This window comes from Tribolium madens, unplaced genomic scaffold (assembly GCF_015345945.1).
Source record: "Tribolium madens isolate multiple individuals breed KSU strain unplaced genomic scaffold, Tmad_KSU_1.1 Scaffold_3;HRSCAF=73;Tcas5.2_LG2, whole genome shotgun sequence".
Classification (NCBI taxonomy): Eukaryota; Metazoa; Arthropoda; class Insecta; order Coleoptera; family Tenebrionidae; genus Tribolium; species Tribolium madens.
In genome coordinates, this window is record NW_025401006.1 from 11552999 (window position 1) to 11568329 (window position 15331).

Here is a 15331-nt window from a genome sequence, read left to right on the forward strand (position 1 = left end):
CAAAAACCTCACCCATTATGTATAAAAAACTGTTTTAATTCAATTCAAATTTGCTTTGAAAAAGACGCAATAATAATAAATTTAATTTTTAGCCACGAAAAACTAATATTAAATAAGGGACTATTTCGTCAATTTTTTTCTCAGTGGATTTTCTCAATAACTATTTATTGTAAGACAATCTTTCTTTTAAATGATAGAAAATTAAATTTGCTTTCCAATTAGCAATACATTTTTTTTAATCTTATCAGAAACTGATTCGTCTAAAACAATTTTTTTTATTGGCTCTGTATCCATAAAATAGACAAATTAAAGCAAATTCTGATGTTTTTTGCTTCTTGCTTTAAGTCTGAGACAAACCCAACAGTGGAAATAACTTGAGTCACCCCAATTACCTTGGGGTTTATCGGGCTCATCAGCATAATCCATGGAATCACTCCCATCAGCATTTTCACCCCCAAGAGTAAACGTAACATTTGTTTTTTCCTCAATAATGGGGTGTGAATTAAGATGCCAAAGCTGCACATGAGACCCTGCCGTTAACAATCTCGTGCCTTCCAAATTCCAGCTCAAGGCCCTAATTAAAGAGTCCGTTTTCAGCGTACCAGTTTGAACCCACCTATAATCCAACCCCTGAAAGAATAACCACATAAAAACCACTCCAAATTGAAACTTGGCCACTTACATGTCTCGAAGTGTTATGAATGAGAGGCGTGGGCTCATAAATGCACACAGTGTTCTCATAAGCGGCAGCAATCTTCCCCGTGTCACTCGAACAATCAATTGAACTAATCCGAATATAATCATGAACGGCCCCTGGGATGATCTGAACTCGCTCGAAAGTCGAAGCAAGGATCACGATATTGCAGCCCGCAGCATAAGCCTTTAAATAATTTTTTCACAAAAGAACAAACATTAAATTGGACTTACCGTAAAAGGTACACCCTCGACGCTCCCCACAGCGAAGCATTTATCGCCAGCATTGCAAGCACCGCTGACTATCTGGTGCAAATTCATGCTGTTTGAGTATTTTGCGTTTTTCAACACAAAATAATCACAGCAAAGACACGAAACGCATCGTGAGGACAAATCAATTTGTTGTGATTTGACAGAACCTGTGACAGAACTGACGTTTGTCAGCTGATCACAACCACGTGACTAAAGTCACATTTGAAAAATGGCGCGCCTACAAATTTAAAATTAATTCATTCATCTATTCTAAATTCCATTGAATTCACAAAGAAATTCCAAAAATTCGTCACAAAAACCGCAAATTCCTTGTAGTTACTACATTTGTCTATCACATATCTAAACTTAAACCGCAAAACAGTGAAAGAAAACATTGTTATCTAAATTATAAAAACGTAGATTGCATATTTTCGATATTTTGCATCGTGGAGGTATCAAATTGATTGTGCAACTATTTTATTTAGACTAATATGATATCATGGATAAATAAACAGTAAATGCGTATTTAATAAGGACAAAACAATAAACCGATCACAAAAGTTACTCATGTTTAGAGATAATTGGCAGATAAGTAATGAAATTTGTTTTTTTTTCAATTTTCCTCATAAATCCAATTGATTGCCACTTACTTGTAAACCTAAGTGTATGTTGATTTTTGGATTTTTTTAAATGATATAGGTATAATTTTGTAAACACATTTTTGGTTCCGCATGATAACAAAAACAAATATTTGGTATAAAGTAGTATAATATTCAAACATGTGTTTCATTAAACGTGTGATTAATCGGTTAAAATAATTTTTAATATAGAAAAAACACAAAAAAATATATTTATGGTAATGATAACTAAAAAGGAAATTCCCGAAGTTTTAATCATTTCCTGCAAAATTTTCCCCATAAAATATTAATTACAGTCCAGTCTTTACAATTAAACAAATTGGGCCATTTGAGATTACATTTTTTTTCCACTTTTTTTGCAAAAATTGCTACTCAGTATTTAGCTTTTGAAAAATGTGTTTAAAAATTAAGTAGTTGCTATTTTCACTGATAAGATAAATTTTACATCCGTTGAGAGCGATTGTCATATTATATTTTTCCTTGCACGAAACATGACTACCTATCAGAAATATTTAAATTTAATCCAACAATTTACTAAGGACGATGTGATACAATGTTTCAAAACAGTAAGCACAATTTTTGTTACTACTATTTCTACTAACTTTTTTCAGAATGGATACGGCGAATTCGAGGAGATTTTAATTCAAATGGAAATTATCGACGGGGAAAAACTTTTGGTAAGTGTTCCCAAAAAAGTATTGTTCACATATAAAGCTTTGTAGAGATTAACTGAATTAGATGTGATTAAATGGAAATTAGAAGCAGCGTCAAAAAGAAAACTGTGGTCATTTGTGGCAAAACTGAAAGAAAATCCTGAAAACTACCTTCAACTCCCCCAAGAGAAACCAAAACCACCAAACTTAATCAGACGACAAAGTATTATGACTGAAAAACCTGATTTCAAGGAAAGATTAGAACAAGTAATTTTGATTAATGCACCCAGCGAACCCCAAAAACCACCCATCTCACCACGGAAACCAACCATAGATGAAGTGACTGAAGAAAATGAGACTGTTGCAACAAATCTGAACGAAAAAACTGATCAAGAATGTCGACAATTGCCAACACCACCCAAAGAAACCTTAAACGAACCTGAATTTTATGAACAAATAGAAAACGAAGAGTGTCCAAAACCACCCGAGGAACTGGTTACAAAAATGAAAGAAGAAGAACCCCAAATTTATGACGAAGGTGGATATTTAAAACCTTCTGCACAATTCAGAAGGACTCTTTCAGAAAGACCTCCATTGGCTTTGCCAAGACAAAATATCAACGAACACAATGCACAAAAAAGTGCAGATAAACCACCTGCTCTCCTTCCACGAGTTACAGAAAACAAATGGAAGAAACCAGACCAAACTGTAATTTCGCAGAACCAAACAGAAGAAGACGTTGAAGAAGCCACCTACGAAGCTGTAGAAGAATCCAAGGAGAAGACCACCACACAGAAACTACCAAATTATGAACCTGGTACCTTCGCAAAAATCTTCGGTAGTATATTTAAAACAAACAAGAAAAATCCCAGTGTGGAACCAACAACAAAGTCCTTAGAACGCCCAAGAAAGAATTCAGAATCGCCTAAACCTGAGAGATCTTTACGAAACAGGCCGCTACCTGAGCTACCAAAACGAGAATTGAATGAAAACAACCCAAAATCCACCCGGAAGACTTCTCTTTATGTTGAAACCAAAGCTCCAGAGGAAGTGATATTGAGATCAAAATCAGAAAATAATCTACTAAGTAGGTAGACACTTGAACTATTTATTTTTGTATCGAAGGTTTGTAGCTGAAGAAAATGCAACTTATGGAAATGCTGAGGTGGAACCAATAAAGCTTAAACCCGAAAGTTATGAACAGTTTTGCCCCACAGACGACCCCAAATTGCCACTACCACTGCCCCCAAACACTTTACCTAACATTCCATTAGATCCAGCAGAACTAAGGGAAAATAGCGAGAGCGAAGAGGAGGAAGGAGAAGAGTACGGAAACTACGTATGTAAGTAACCTAACCTGACCAATAATACGCAATATAAACATGAGATAAAAAAAATTAAATAGTTCGTTAGGGAAATAGACGTTAATAAAAGAAAAACATTGGTATTTGGTATTATTTTTGAGATATTTAGTAATAAAGTTGAAAATAGTTATAGCACTATTAAACTAAACAACAAATAGTTTTGCTATACTTTCAAGATTATTATTGAAAAACGCAGATTTTTTTATTTGAAAAACCCTGTCAACTTGCCACGCGTAAAAATATTCTGTATAAAAACTAGAAAATAAACTTTTTATGCAGAAAGCACCTTTGCTACCCATTTGTACTCAAAAATACAGTTGCGATGTTGCCATTTTCATGCCATTAATATTGCCATACTGTCGCTTTACATTCATATATCGTTTTTTACATTTCTAGAGCTCTTAAAGAAGGTGAGCGGTAGAAAAATCGCAAAAATAAAAAAACATTGGTATTTGGTATTATTTTTGAGATATTTAGTAATGAAGTTGAAAATAGTGTTATAAGTAGAGGCACTCTGTATCCGATTGTGATCAAAAAATCCATTTTTTTTAATTGTATCAAAAACTGATACAAATTTCATTATCTTATTAACAAATTTTTACTTTTTTTTATTTTGTAAATTGCGGCAAAATTGTAGCTCAAAAATACAATATTTTGACGTAGAAATATGGAAAATGTTTTGGGAAATCGATTGGCGTCAAGAAAACTGCAAAATTCGTAATAGTTTTAAAGTTATAGTGGAATTTATATTTTTGATATTATCCGAAATTTTCCCGTATCGTAGAACACTGATTTTTCTTGTATATAATAGAAAATTAAATTTTCATTCCAACGGTATCAAATATAAGAGGTTACAGCAATAAGTCCGGAGTTATTGTCAACAGAGCGCTCCGGGTGCCAAAAACCGACCAAAATCTCGACGATAAACAAAAAAAAAATTATCTTTAAAATTGATCTATTTTACGTTTTTTACATTTCTAGAGGTCCTAAAGACTCGAAAAAGTGCATAACCGTTGAACTGAAACACATTTTACACAATGTAGGGACTTTTTAATCTTCATTATCGTTCGAACTTTTGAGAGAAGTAATAATAAAAATAAAATAAAATATAATGTTTGCATCTATAAAATAAATACCAAAATATTAGTGTAAACACGGCAATTTTAGTACAACTCTTGAACTATATTTCAAATAAATCAAATAAAAGTTATCAAAAAATAAATAAATGAAAATGCACATTCGTACAGAGAAAACTAAATCGTATTTTTTGGGTATGTTTGACGTCTCAGAAACGGGTTCATTTATAACAGTTATTCATTTTGAATTATTCCTTCAATTTCAGTCAACATCAACGACGACCCCTTCTACCGAAACACCGACAGGAGAGGCGCCAGACAACTCCTGCAAGACCTCGAAGACGGTGCTTTCCTCTTCCGACCCAGTAGACGCTTTTTCCTCACATTGTCGTTAAAATACAAGGGGAAATACTTCAATCTGGGCTTTGAGAGACGGCTAAACAACAAAATTTGTCTCAACACAGAAAACGAAAGTTTGTCTCCTGAATTCGCAACGCTCGCTGATTTCGTAGAGTATTTTACTACAAAACAGTTGACGTTTCAACATCAAGGCCAAATTGTGGGTCTCTACTTGAAAAAAATCCTACCACGAGAACTGTTTTAGTGCTTACGAATAATTTAATAGTTTTTTATCGTTTTGTAATGAAATATTGCTTTCAATAAACTCAAAGCATTTTTAGTGTATTAATAATAATAATAATGCCTGGCTCCTGGACTCGGGATAGGTAATGAAACGTTTGTTTAGCTGTTAAATTAACTTTTACTTATTATAAAATTCAGTGAAACATTTCTGCAAAAGAAAAATTATGTTCAATGTCTCCTTACGTCACTGAAGCTACGTCTATCTCTCGATGAATTTCGTCTATTTCTCTCACGAGAGCGTCTTCTTTCACCTGAGCGATTTCTTCGATTTCTCCTTTCCTCTATTTTCGAGTATCTATCTTCACTCCTGTAACTCCGTTCTCGACTTCTAGATCTAATTTTTTTGCTACTTCTATCACGCTCATCTCTATGTCTGTCATATTTCCGGTTTGTGCTTCTCGAGCTGCTTGAATTTCTACTAGTGGATGAGTGTGGACGTTCAATTTCTTCCTTTTTGTCCTCGTGAACTCCATTATTGCAATTTTTAGCTAGTAACCATTCTTTGTATTCCTCCATTTGCCCGTTTATCACTTCTCGTATCACCTCAGTGTGTTTTTTACGATTGATGTGAACCGATTTGTATTTGGCCCGTCTTCGTTTCGAGTCTCGTTCTTGGGCCAGAATTTCCTCGTAAGTGAGCGGTTTTTCCTCATCGCGTTTTTTGTCATAAAGCCTGTGAAAGCAAGTTAGTGGCGGTGGTGACCTAAAGGAGGATACTCACGTTGTGAATTCGGCTGGGGGGCGAGGACCTTCAGTGTTTTGAACAGTGTAGTTGTAAAAAATTAATCTTTCATCGGGCGAAAACGTTGATATTAATCTATCTGAAGTTCTCGGGTCCGGATCTAATCCATTCCAGGCTAGATGGTAAAAAGTATATTTTTAAATGCAATAATGCAAATTACATGCAAAGTTTCAGACTTAAATTTTGAGTGACCACATGCATTGTTGAAATAATTTAGAAATTGACTGAATGGTCCTAACATTCTAAGCACATTTAATAAAAAAAGGATATTGAAAAAGGATATATTAATAAATATGGGTATGTTTATGTTTAGTTGTGTAATAACTTCATCAAAATTGTAATCTTTTTCTGAAAAAAAATTTATTTCCTAAGTCCCACTCATTCCAAGCAAAAAAAACTTATCATTTTTATACGAACCTAGTCTTAGGGCCCCCTTTTCAGCTAATTCCTTGGTGATTAGTTCAATCTTTTTATTGCGATCTATAAGTAAAATGAWTTAGAAACTGAACCCAAATACAAATCCCATTACCTATGTATATTGACTGAGTGGGATTATCAAGCGACTCTGATAAAAATTGACTGTTGGAAGAGTACCCTTCAATTTTTACAACACATTTTTCAATGTGTTCGTTCCAGGATTTCGGGTGAATCCTGTGATGAGGATTGACAGGACATTGTACCAAATGGTCCCCCTGCACAACAATAACAAGTTTATCAAAACAAAAATCGGATAAAACAAGAATAAACGTACTTTTTCGACGTTTTCTTGCGTCCAGTCCAGGTAGCTCAGTACTGATTGAATTCTACTCCTGGATGAAGAAATAAGTTGATCCAAATTATCTAACTGTTTCTTACGTATTTCAATGTTAAAATCCATTCGTTCTTATCGCTGAATGAGGTCAAAAAACCAGCACAACACAAAAAATTACATGAACGAAAAAGTATCAAGAACTGAAGCAATTTAATAGTGAAGTTAGCTCTAAACGACAACCTTGGACATCGATTACCGAAAAACGTTAAAGAAAAAAATCATTTGCAATAAAGTGCACTATTATCACTCTTCTTGTCGTCCAGTGGTTCCCAAAACCAAAAATAGTAACGTGAAACTTACAATTGGAATAATTTTAGGAAACTCAGCTAACTTCAAGTCGGTGACTTAACCACAAACTTTTAAATGTCAATTTATAACCTCAAATGGCTTCATTAGCGCGAGCTTTACAAAAAATAACTTTAACAAGCGCTCCTGTAGTGTTAACCAGTGTGAGACACGGTCATGTKCCGCCCCCGAAACCGGTGATTGGCCATGGGAAAGGTTTTCGAAGAATTGTTCATTTCCCCGAGAAATACACCGTGAAGCCGTTAGAAGTGACAAATTTGGGGGGCAGAGACCCCGAGACGGGTCGAATTGCTGTTAAAGGCATCGGCGGAGGCATAAAACACAAGTATCATTGGGTTGACTGGAAACGAGTTGGCCCAAGTGAGGGCCCCCCACAGGTGGAACGAGTGATCAAAATCATCAAAGATGGGTGCAGGACGGCCAGTGTGGCTCTTGTGGCTCATGGCGACAAGATGAAATATATCTTAGCTACTGAAAATATGAAAGCTGGGGATTTAATCAAGACTTCTTGTCATATTCCCCGAATTCCAGGTATTTCACAGTGAAAAGAGATAATTTCATAAACTTGTGGTTTTAGTTCGTGCCAACGAAGGCGATGCGTACCCCCTTGGGGCGCTTCCTCTTGGCACKCAGGTTCATGGCATTGAAATAGTCCCAGGTTTGGGGGGCTTTTTGGTCCATGCCGCTGGGACTTGCGCCACGATATTGAGGAAAGTTGACAACAGAGTGATTGTCATGATGCCTAGTAAAAAAGAGTTTAGTCTACTTGAAAACTGTATGTGTACTGTCGGTCGATTAAGTAATGTTGAACACGGCTCTACTCCGATTGGTTCACCACAAAAAAATCGCGAATTGGGTAATAGGCCGAGGTCGGGGTGGTGGCAACGAAAAACTGGACGACATGGAAGAAAACTCAGAAGGCCACCACCTGTCAAACTTATTGGGGAGAAAAAAGACACAAATCAGGAAGTGGTTAAATTGACTTTTGGCGGACATTTTGTCAAAACACCAAGAGCCCAGTTTCACTTTTAGTCATTTAATATGTAAAATTCTTGAATAAAAGAATGTCGAAGTAAATTGATTGATTAATTTACTCTATTGAATAGTTTATTATGATATTAGGAGTAAAAGTTATGCTTTATGTGGCGAACGTAGTGAGGCAAATCATTCAGCTGGAGCTCACTTGCTCCAAATAATATGTACGTCGTAGGATAATTGTAAATTCATTGTAAACTGAAACAAACCTGCGTCATAGATTAACCTTAAAAAGTTCAGTGTAAACTACCTCCTATTACTGCATATATATAATACTCCTATATTGCGAGTTGTGTCAAAATCATACGGAACTAGTTTTCATTGAGAAAGGGAGATAGAAGATGCCATGTTTTATCTCTGTTGGCATGAAACGTAACTGCGCCGGTCAAAAAGTTCTTGTAGAAAGCGCGAAATTATTTCGATTCAAATAAAATTAAGCTGTTTTTCGATTCAGTTTACGTCATCAAAATAGTTCAATTTYACATATCTTARAACTGACTCAATGGGGATAGAATTTAATAAAAAAATAAGACGAGAAAAAAGTATTTCAAAAATAAACAAAAACGTCAATTTTACAATATTTTTTATTATTCATGATTAAATAACACCAGTTTTGTAAATTTGTGCCTAACATATTCTCTCTTAGCCGAATATAATTTTGACTCATGGAAAAGTCTTGTATCGACATATAATTCAATAATTAATTTAACAAGCTGAAAACGATGATTATCTAAATAATCTTGTGTTTTTACGTGCACTTCCATCTCTTCGTTTTTAAACATGAGGCCAACAGATTGGGCAATTTTGTTGCAAATTTCCTTTTTTAAATTTGGTTTGTTACAATGTTTATATTGTCGAACAATTTTTTCAGCCACGAGACATAAAGAAATAGTATCTGCAGAGGGTGCTACATATGACCCCAGTCCTTTATCTTACTAAGTAAAGGCATATTTTTTCCAATCAATTGTTTTTTGCATATAACACAATTCATGATAGAAATTATTTTGCTAGTTACAAATCCCGCAATGTATTTTGTAACCTCCTCAACAAAAGGCGATAATTGCCAAAAGGTTTTTATATAATCATGGGCAAAATCCATTTCCACATTTTCGAGAAGTTCGTCATTAATTATGGGATTTCTAAGTCTTTCCTTTTTTGAGGAGTATTATATATATGTATTACTGTCATCATGACTGACATTTGACAATTAAACTTTTTTGGTGTTGTTAAAATTGTTAATTAAACAATTTGTCTGTCTTAGAAAATTCATTAATTGAACTAAGTGTAATTAAATCATTGCTTTGATCTGCTGCCTACTCGTTATTATGCCACAGATCAATATTTTTGAAAGTAAATAAGTCAAAATGACATAATCGACAAGAGTAAAAAATTAGGTTATTAATGTTTTACAGTTTACGTTATGAAAATGACAATAGTGCACCAAATTTTAATTCCGCAAGTTTACGATGAAATTGTTAAGAAAATTTATTTGTTTTCTTGAAATATGTTTCTTTTTTATATTCATTAAAAACGTTTAACATTTAACTTTGTTTTTTTTTAATAGATTATCTAACTACAATAGAAATTGGTAGGTATCTTATAAAATAATATTTTTCAGTCTTTTACAAATCGACTGAATGTAATCAGTCATTTTCTAAATGGAGAATATTTAAAAACTTATTAGGCTTTTTATAATACGCCTAAAATTTTCTGTCATATTGAAAAAACCCTGCATTTATTCATTCATTTACAATTTGCCCAGTTGTTTTCAAAATGACTAATCGTTTTATAAAACGACTGAATTTACACTTAGCCTATACGACATCAATAATGTCATGGTAAAAGTAAAAACGCTTAGGCGCAAAAATAGAATTTTTACTCCATGGCTAAAAAGTAAAAGTTTATTTGTGACATTTAGTCATAAAAGTAAACATTTTTGAAACGATTGCGGCTAAAACAAGTTTTTATCTCAAATACATATTTATTACTATTTAATTTGGTAATTTTTGAGCGAAATTTCTCACTAAACGTGCTCTAAAAGCTTGGAATGGTAAAAAATTGTCATTTTCGACCTAATTTGGCGATAATTGATATTTGAACATGGTTGAAATAAATAATGTTTTGGTAGCTGCGAAAGAACACTGTTTTTATGAAATTTTAATGTTAATTTACATTCCTAGAGCAAATAATGATGACTTGATAACAATACAACGTCGTAACAAAAACAGTTATATGACCTTTTAGTAAAAGATAGAGAAATAACAAACCAGGCCAATTATGTTGTAAAATTTCAAGGACTTGTTAGTTGTCTGCTTTGCGTAATGCAAGCATATTCTAAAAGGTTTTTCCTCTTAAATTTAGATTTTGTGTGGCGAATATCGACTTTTGAAGCTTTGATATATTTTCCAAGCCGCTGCTTCGATTTGATTTCACGATTCAGTGTTTAACACCAATTTCCTTGCGTGATTGAACTGCACCTTTCCAATTTAGTCGGGGCGCTTTTCTTTACAAAGCTGCTTTATTGATCATAACCCGATTTTAACACGAATACGACCTGTGTTTTATTTCTGATGGGAAAACTGCTCTTCACATTATCCTCATGCTACATAAATAGGATTAATTAATGTCTGCGGAAATAAGTAACTATTTCAAGTTAAAACATGTGGCTGTTTGCAAATTATGCTATTTTCGAATTGAATTTATCACCCAATTTTCTCCTTGAATGTGGAATTAATTATGTAAATGTTTGTATGCTCACATTAAAATTGCATTTCTGATCCAAGTCTACTCAATATAAACATTAAATGCATTTAAAATAGCAGCACTAAAGTGCTTACTCTTTAGAAAACACTTTAATAACTGAAGCTTTGAAATTCTGTCTATAAAAATTCCGAAATTATTGGGGTTTATTTTGCGATCGACAAAAATCAAAATAATTATAATAAAAATTGACCAAAAAATGTTACGTAAAAAACAAACACTGGWGTTACTATAGATCCTTGACATAATATTTATTTCAAATTGCTGTGAATATTATTTAAAAAAGCAATTCCTAAATTCCCGTCAAATAATACGTTTCGTCCTTCCTGCTTATCGTATGCACATAGGTAACATCGCTTTAGGAGTATTTTTTTGTAATTTTTATTTTAAGTATACATATTAATTTTTGGTGTCAGTTGTTTCTTTGTTTAAAAGTTGTGTTCTACTAAACAACAAATAGTTTTGCTATACTTTCAAGATTATTATTGAAAAACGCAGATTTTTTTTTTATTTGAAAAAAAATATATCGTTTTTTACATTTCTAGAGCTCTTAAAGACTCAATAAAGTGCATAAAACGTTATTGGGTCAAGTTGAAAAAATTACGAATAAAATTAAAAGAAAAATAGACGTTAATAAAAAAAAACATTGGTATTTGATATTATTTTTGAGATATTTAGTAATAAAGTTGAGGCACTCTATCCGATTGTGACCAAAAATCAACATTTTTTTAATCTTATGAAAAACTGATATAATTTTTATTAACAAATTTTTATTTTCTTATTTTTTAAATTGCGGCAAAATTGTAGTTCAAAAATACAATATTTTTATGTAGACATATGTAAAATGTTCTGGGGAATCGATTGGAGTCAAGAAAACTGCAAAATTTATAATAGTTTAAAAGTTATAGTGGAATTTATATTTTCGATATTTTTGATTTCATCAGAAATTTTCTCGATAACTATTTATCGCAGAACACTGATCTTTTTTGTATATGATAGAAAATTAAATCTTCTTCCCAACGGTACCAAACCTAAGAGGTTATCACCAATAAGTCCGGAGTTAAATCTAAAGCCAAGTCAATACCTCGCATAACATAAGAGGTTATGACCAATAATTGGCAATAGACCAAAAATCGACCAAAATCTCGACAAAAATCAAAAATATTTTCTACTTTAAAATTGATCCATATAACGTTTTTTTACATTTCTAGAGGTCTTAAAGACTCAATAAAAAAGTTATTGGGTCAAATTTAAAAATTTTGTTTGTATGAAATAGTTTTTTGGCTCTAAAATTTTCAGAAGGATCCACTTGTAACACAAACTCTTCTTTTACATAGAAATAAAATGTTTGTGACTTTTTTCACCTAAAAATCGCAGTTATTGCGATGTGGCAAAAGAAATGGCACGAGGTGTGTAGACAGTTTTTGATTTTTTATTATTTTTAAAACAAACAGTAGAATTTGAGCAACAAATATATTGATTCTTTTGCTTTGTTTGCGAATCTCAGAAACATCGAACACAAAACAGCAATGTATAAATTTCATTTTCTATAAATAGGATTTGACTATTGCAAATTCCGGTTTTGCTTTACTAAATAGTCATAAAAAATTATTACTTTCAGGATGATTGATTATTAATAGGCACTAAACGCTTGGCTGGGAATTAATGGATAAATGTGTAAACATCGATTTCCTTAAATAAACATTTGTGTTGACGTATTGATATTAAGCATAATATTTTTCCATTCAGTTGTATTATCAAAAAGGATAATAAGTTTCGCCCTCCCTTCCCTTATCCTCTAGCATCTTTATTACAGCCCGGAAAGATCCGGTGATTACATAAGCAATCTGCGTATTGTTAGTTCTCCAGTCGCTCCGGGTAATACGACCGTGGAGATTGAGGCCACGGAGCCCGGAGTGGGGAACTGAACCACTGAACCAGTCAGCTGCGAAGTGCGACGACTATCGGGCGTTTTGTGAGCCCACCAAACATTTACACCAAAATGTGTTGAGTGAATAATCAAAACGTGAATTAAACAATGGCTGAGTTAAATCTAGACCTGGAGCAATCGCTCCAACTAAGAATGGCACAATTCAAAAGCGATCCCGAAAAAATGCAAGACGTTAATGACTTTTTAAACGAGCTCTTCGAAAAAGCCCAAAAGGAGGCCGAGCACAGGAACGGAACAAAGGGTAAAGGAAAACTGGTATGTTAATCCCACCAACTCGAATTCTTCCCTAATTGTTCATTTCCAGGACGCTTTAGGCATACAGAGTGAGTATTGAACGATGCGCGGTTCGAATTTCCCGCCAATTGTCCAAAAATCAATAATTTGTGGCGCGATATTTGATTTTTTCAGATGGGACTAAGCGGATTGGGGCTTGGTCGAATCGGGCTCGCTCGCAAGCTCGCACATTCGCCACCAGGATATTTACGACAATTTGCAACTGCACGAACTCAGTTCGTAGCGTTGTCGTAAATCGCAACTAATCTAAGTTGATGGATCTGTGTTATGTTTATCTGTGTTGAAGAGATGTTTGTGTTGCATATATGTCAATCAAAATTACTCTTCCCTTTTATTTTTTTACCAAATAGGGAGCGAAGAAGACTAACGCACCGTTGTTTTCAACTTTTGAGATGTTTTTACAAGAATTGACCAATTGGAGCTTATTTAATACACTGGCGGACACGGAATTTTGGACAAAAATGTAAAACGCGCCTTAGGCAACTAACCTCACTTTTTGTAATTTTTATCCTAGCTAGAGAAAAAATGACAACAAATCAAAATAATTCATTGAATTTATCTATTATTGTTTTAGAAAGTCGCCGCCAAAAATAAATTTCAACTAAAACTCCCAAATTTTAGTTTCAAACGTCAATCATAATGACAATAAAGCGTGGTTTACATTGACATTTTTTGAACTAATATAATTTGATGTCCCAAATTCCGTGTATTAACAAAGACAATCAAGCGTTCAATATGGAGTAAGTATATCAATTTATTTGTTGTGAATTGATGTAATTATGTATTGATTGGAGGGTAAATAGAGCAATATGAAACTCGGGACTCTTTTTATTTCATTTTTTTGCCAAGGACAATTTACAAAGACAGAAACCTACATCCARCTATGAAACAAAGGGTTTGTTTTGACTCATATGTCACGAGTTTAGTTAAATAAGGCGGAAAAATTCGATATGTTTCATTTGGCTGAAAACCAATATTTGAAGGGTTGTGCAAACCCACAGTTACAAGAAAATTACTGTAATTTTCAAGTCCAGGAATGCCAACTTTAGGGAATAAATCTCCTTCCCTTCCATGACACTCTAAAATAGTACACCCATACTCTTTCCATTTTTTTATCACAACAAAAGTGAAACCTGTTTCCTCCCCATTTTCTTCCCCTTTTGTTTTACTTAAAAACATTTCGTGTTGCCAAATAGCACAACTGCTACTTTGCAATTTTACAGCTTTCTGTAACTGATCAGCGAGAGTACCCTTTCTGGGGCGTTTTCTCCGAGGAGGGGGCTGATGGTACAAAGCCTTGGGGTCAGAGTGCGAACTGGAGGCGTTTGAGATCACTTCTGAGATGTGTTGGCTTGAGACGGGGGCTATGTCTTGTGTCGGAGTGTTAGATGGGGAATTAGAGTCCTCGTTAATAATTTGAGTTCTCGTTTCATTTTTTTTCTTACTTCGTCGCCACCTGATTTTTTTGACAATTCTCTGCCTGGGGATGATTGGGGACTGTTCTTGGCTAAAACTGAACTCACGTTGGGTGAGAATTGGGGACTGATCTTCGGGTTTTATTTCACCAATTACAGGCGATTCTAAGAATACGTCGATTTGCCGAGGTGGAGTCATGTTCACGTTTCTTACTCTGTTTTCGAGGTCGTGTAATTCGAGCCACCTTGTGACTTTCATTTTCTTTCGAGGAAAGCTATGTGTGGTGTCTTCAGTGTTGGAATCAGAACTGCTCCATGAAATATCAGTATCGGTGTTGGTTTCTTGAGAGTCACTATATATTTTTGATAACCAACGTCTTTTTCGTGTCGACATTGTCACAACCATATTTTCACAATACGAAATTAAATAAATACCTATTAAATAACTTAACAAAGCATAAACAGAGCATTCTAACCTCAAACTTTTTGAATATGATAGACCGCCATAACTACACACAGGTTGYCTAACACTAGATGTGAAAATATTCTGAGTGAATTACTGGTTGCATACAACTTTTAAAGTTAATTCTTTAGAATTTATTAGAATAATAATAAGATTAATTTGTTTTTTAGGTTTCTGATATGTAATTTTTCATTTTTAATTTCTTATTTCTCATTGCTCATTGCTCATTGCTCATT

General features: G+C 33.8%; 6 protein-coding genes across 13 annotated transcripts in view; 3 read left to right on the forward strand and 3 right to left on the reverse strand.

Moving 5' to 3' along the window:
- The window catches only part of LOC123008211 (dmX-like protein 2), a 29547-nt gene extending 28427 nt beyond the window's left edge, over positions 1–1120 (reverse strand). For all 7 annotated transcript variants that reach the window (XM_044403907.1, XM_044403908.1, XM_044403905.1 and 4 more), the window contains exons 1-3: positions 928–1120; positions 683–880; positions 393–630 (exon numbers count right to left, since the gene is read on the reverse strand). In XM_044403907.1, the coding sequence (XP_044259842.1) occupies positions 393–630; positions 683–880; positions 928–1014 (523 nt within the window). In that variant the 5' untranslated portion in view covers positions 1015–1120. The remainder of the gene's footprint in view (positions 1–392; positions 631–682; positions 881–927) is intronic.
- Positions 1121–1934: 814 nt separating this feature from the next.
- On the forward strand, positions 1935–5360 carry LOC123007472 (proteoglycan 4-like). Of its 2 annotated transcripts, XM_044402787.1 has the most exons (5): positions 1935–2149; positions 2195–2260; positions 2306–3323; positions 3370–3579; positions 4943–5360. In XM_044402787.1, the coding sequence occupies exons 1-5, from the start codon at positions 2075–2077 to the stop codon at positions 5278–5280; spliced, it is 1707 nt and encodes a 568-aa protein (XP_044258722.1). In that variant the 5' UTR covers positions 1935–2074; the 3' UTR covers positions 5281–5360. The 2 variants fall into 2 exon arrangements, with proteins under 2 accessions (XP_044258722.1, XP_044258723.1); XM_044402788.1 differs by lacking the exon at positions 1935–2149 and having other exon boundaries at positions 2308–3323.
- Positions 5361–5416: 56 nt separating this feature from the next.
- LOC123007014 (U11/U12 small nuclear ribonucleoprotein 48 kDa protein-like) lies at positions 5417–7068 on the reverse strand. Its single transcript, XM_044402017.1, has 5 exons — positions 6812–7068; positions 6590–6752; positions 6478–6540; positions 6040–6175; positions 5417–5991 (listed from the first exon to the last, which is right to left on the reverse strand). The coding sequence occupies exons 1-5, from the start codon at positions 6935–6937 to the stop codon at positions 5487–5489; spliced, it is 993 nt and encodes a 330-aa protein (XP_044257952.1). The 5' UTR covers positions 6938–7068; the 3' UTR covers positions 5417–5486.
- On the forward strand, positions 6976–8254 carry LOC123007015 (39S ribosomal protein L2, mitochondrial). Its single transcript, XM_044402019.1, has 2 exons — positions 6976–7708; positions 7755–8254. The coding sequence occupies exons 1-2, from the start codon at positions 7255–7257 to the stop codon at positions 8207–8209; spliced, it is 909 nt and encodes a 302-aa protein (XP_044257954.1). The 5' UTR covers positions 6976–7254; the 3' UTR covers positions 8210–8254.
- A 4591-nt stretch (positions 8255–12845) lies between these two features.
- Positions 12846–13775, forward strand: LOC123007381. Its single transcript, XM_044402649.1, has 3 exons — positions 12846–13178; positions 13228–13246; positions 13332–13775. The coding sequence occupies exons 1-3, from the start codon at positions 13011–13013 to the stop codon at positions 13460–13462; spliced, it is 318 nt and encodes a 105-aa protein (XP_044258584.1). The 5' UTR covers positions 12846–13010; the 3' UTR covers positions 13463–13775.
- Positions 13776–14029: 254 nt separating this feature from the next.
- Positions 14030–15125, reverse strand: LOC123007379. Its single transcript, XM_044402648.1, has 2 exons — positions 14351–15125; positions 14030–14296 (listed from the first exon to the last, which is right to left on the reverse strand). The coding sequence occupies exons 1-2, from the start codon at positions 15036–15038 to the stop codon at positions 14073–14075; spliced, it is 912 nt and encodes a 303-aa protein (XP_044258583.1). The 5' UTR covers positions 15039–15125; the 3' UTR covers positions 14030–14072.
- Between the last annotated feature and the right edge of the window lie 206 nt (positions 15126–15331).

What these genes read in the sequence shown, in the direction of transcription:
- LOC123007472 (XM_044402787.1), top strand. Translation starts at nt 2,075, where the DNA reads ATGACTACCTATCAGAAATATTTAAATTTAATCCAACAATTTACTAAG. An exon ending in TGATACAATGTTTCAAAACA is followed by an intron (nt 2,150 to 2,194) that starts GTAAGCACAATT and finishes AACTTTTTTCAG; the next exon opens with AATGGATACGGCGAATTCGA. An exon ending in AGAGTACGGAAACTACGTAT is followed by an intron (nt 3,580 to 4,942) that starts GTAAGTAACCTA and finishes CTTCAATTTCAG; the next exon opens with TCAACATCAACGACGACCCC.
- LOC123007014 (XM_044402017.1), bottom strand. Translation starts at nt 6,937, where the DNA reads ATGGATTTTAACATTGAAATACGTAAGAAACAGTTAGATAATTTGGAT. An exon ending in AAAGGGGGCCCTAAGACTAG is followed by an intron (nt 6,176 to 6,477) that starts GTTCGTATAAAA and finishes TTTACCATCTAG; the next exon opens with CCTGGAATGGATTAGATCCG. An exon ending in CCCCCAGCCGAATTCACAAC is followed by an intron (nt 5,992 to 6,039) that starts GTGAGTATCCTC and finishes TTGCTTTCACAG; the next exon opens with GCTTTATGACAAAAAACGCG.
- LOC123007381 (XM_044402649.1), top strand. Translation starts at nt 13,011, where the DNA reads ATGGCTGAGTTAAATCTAGACCTGGAGCAATCGCTCCAACTAAGAATG.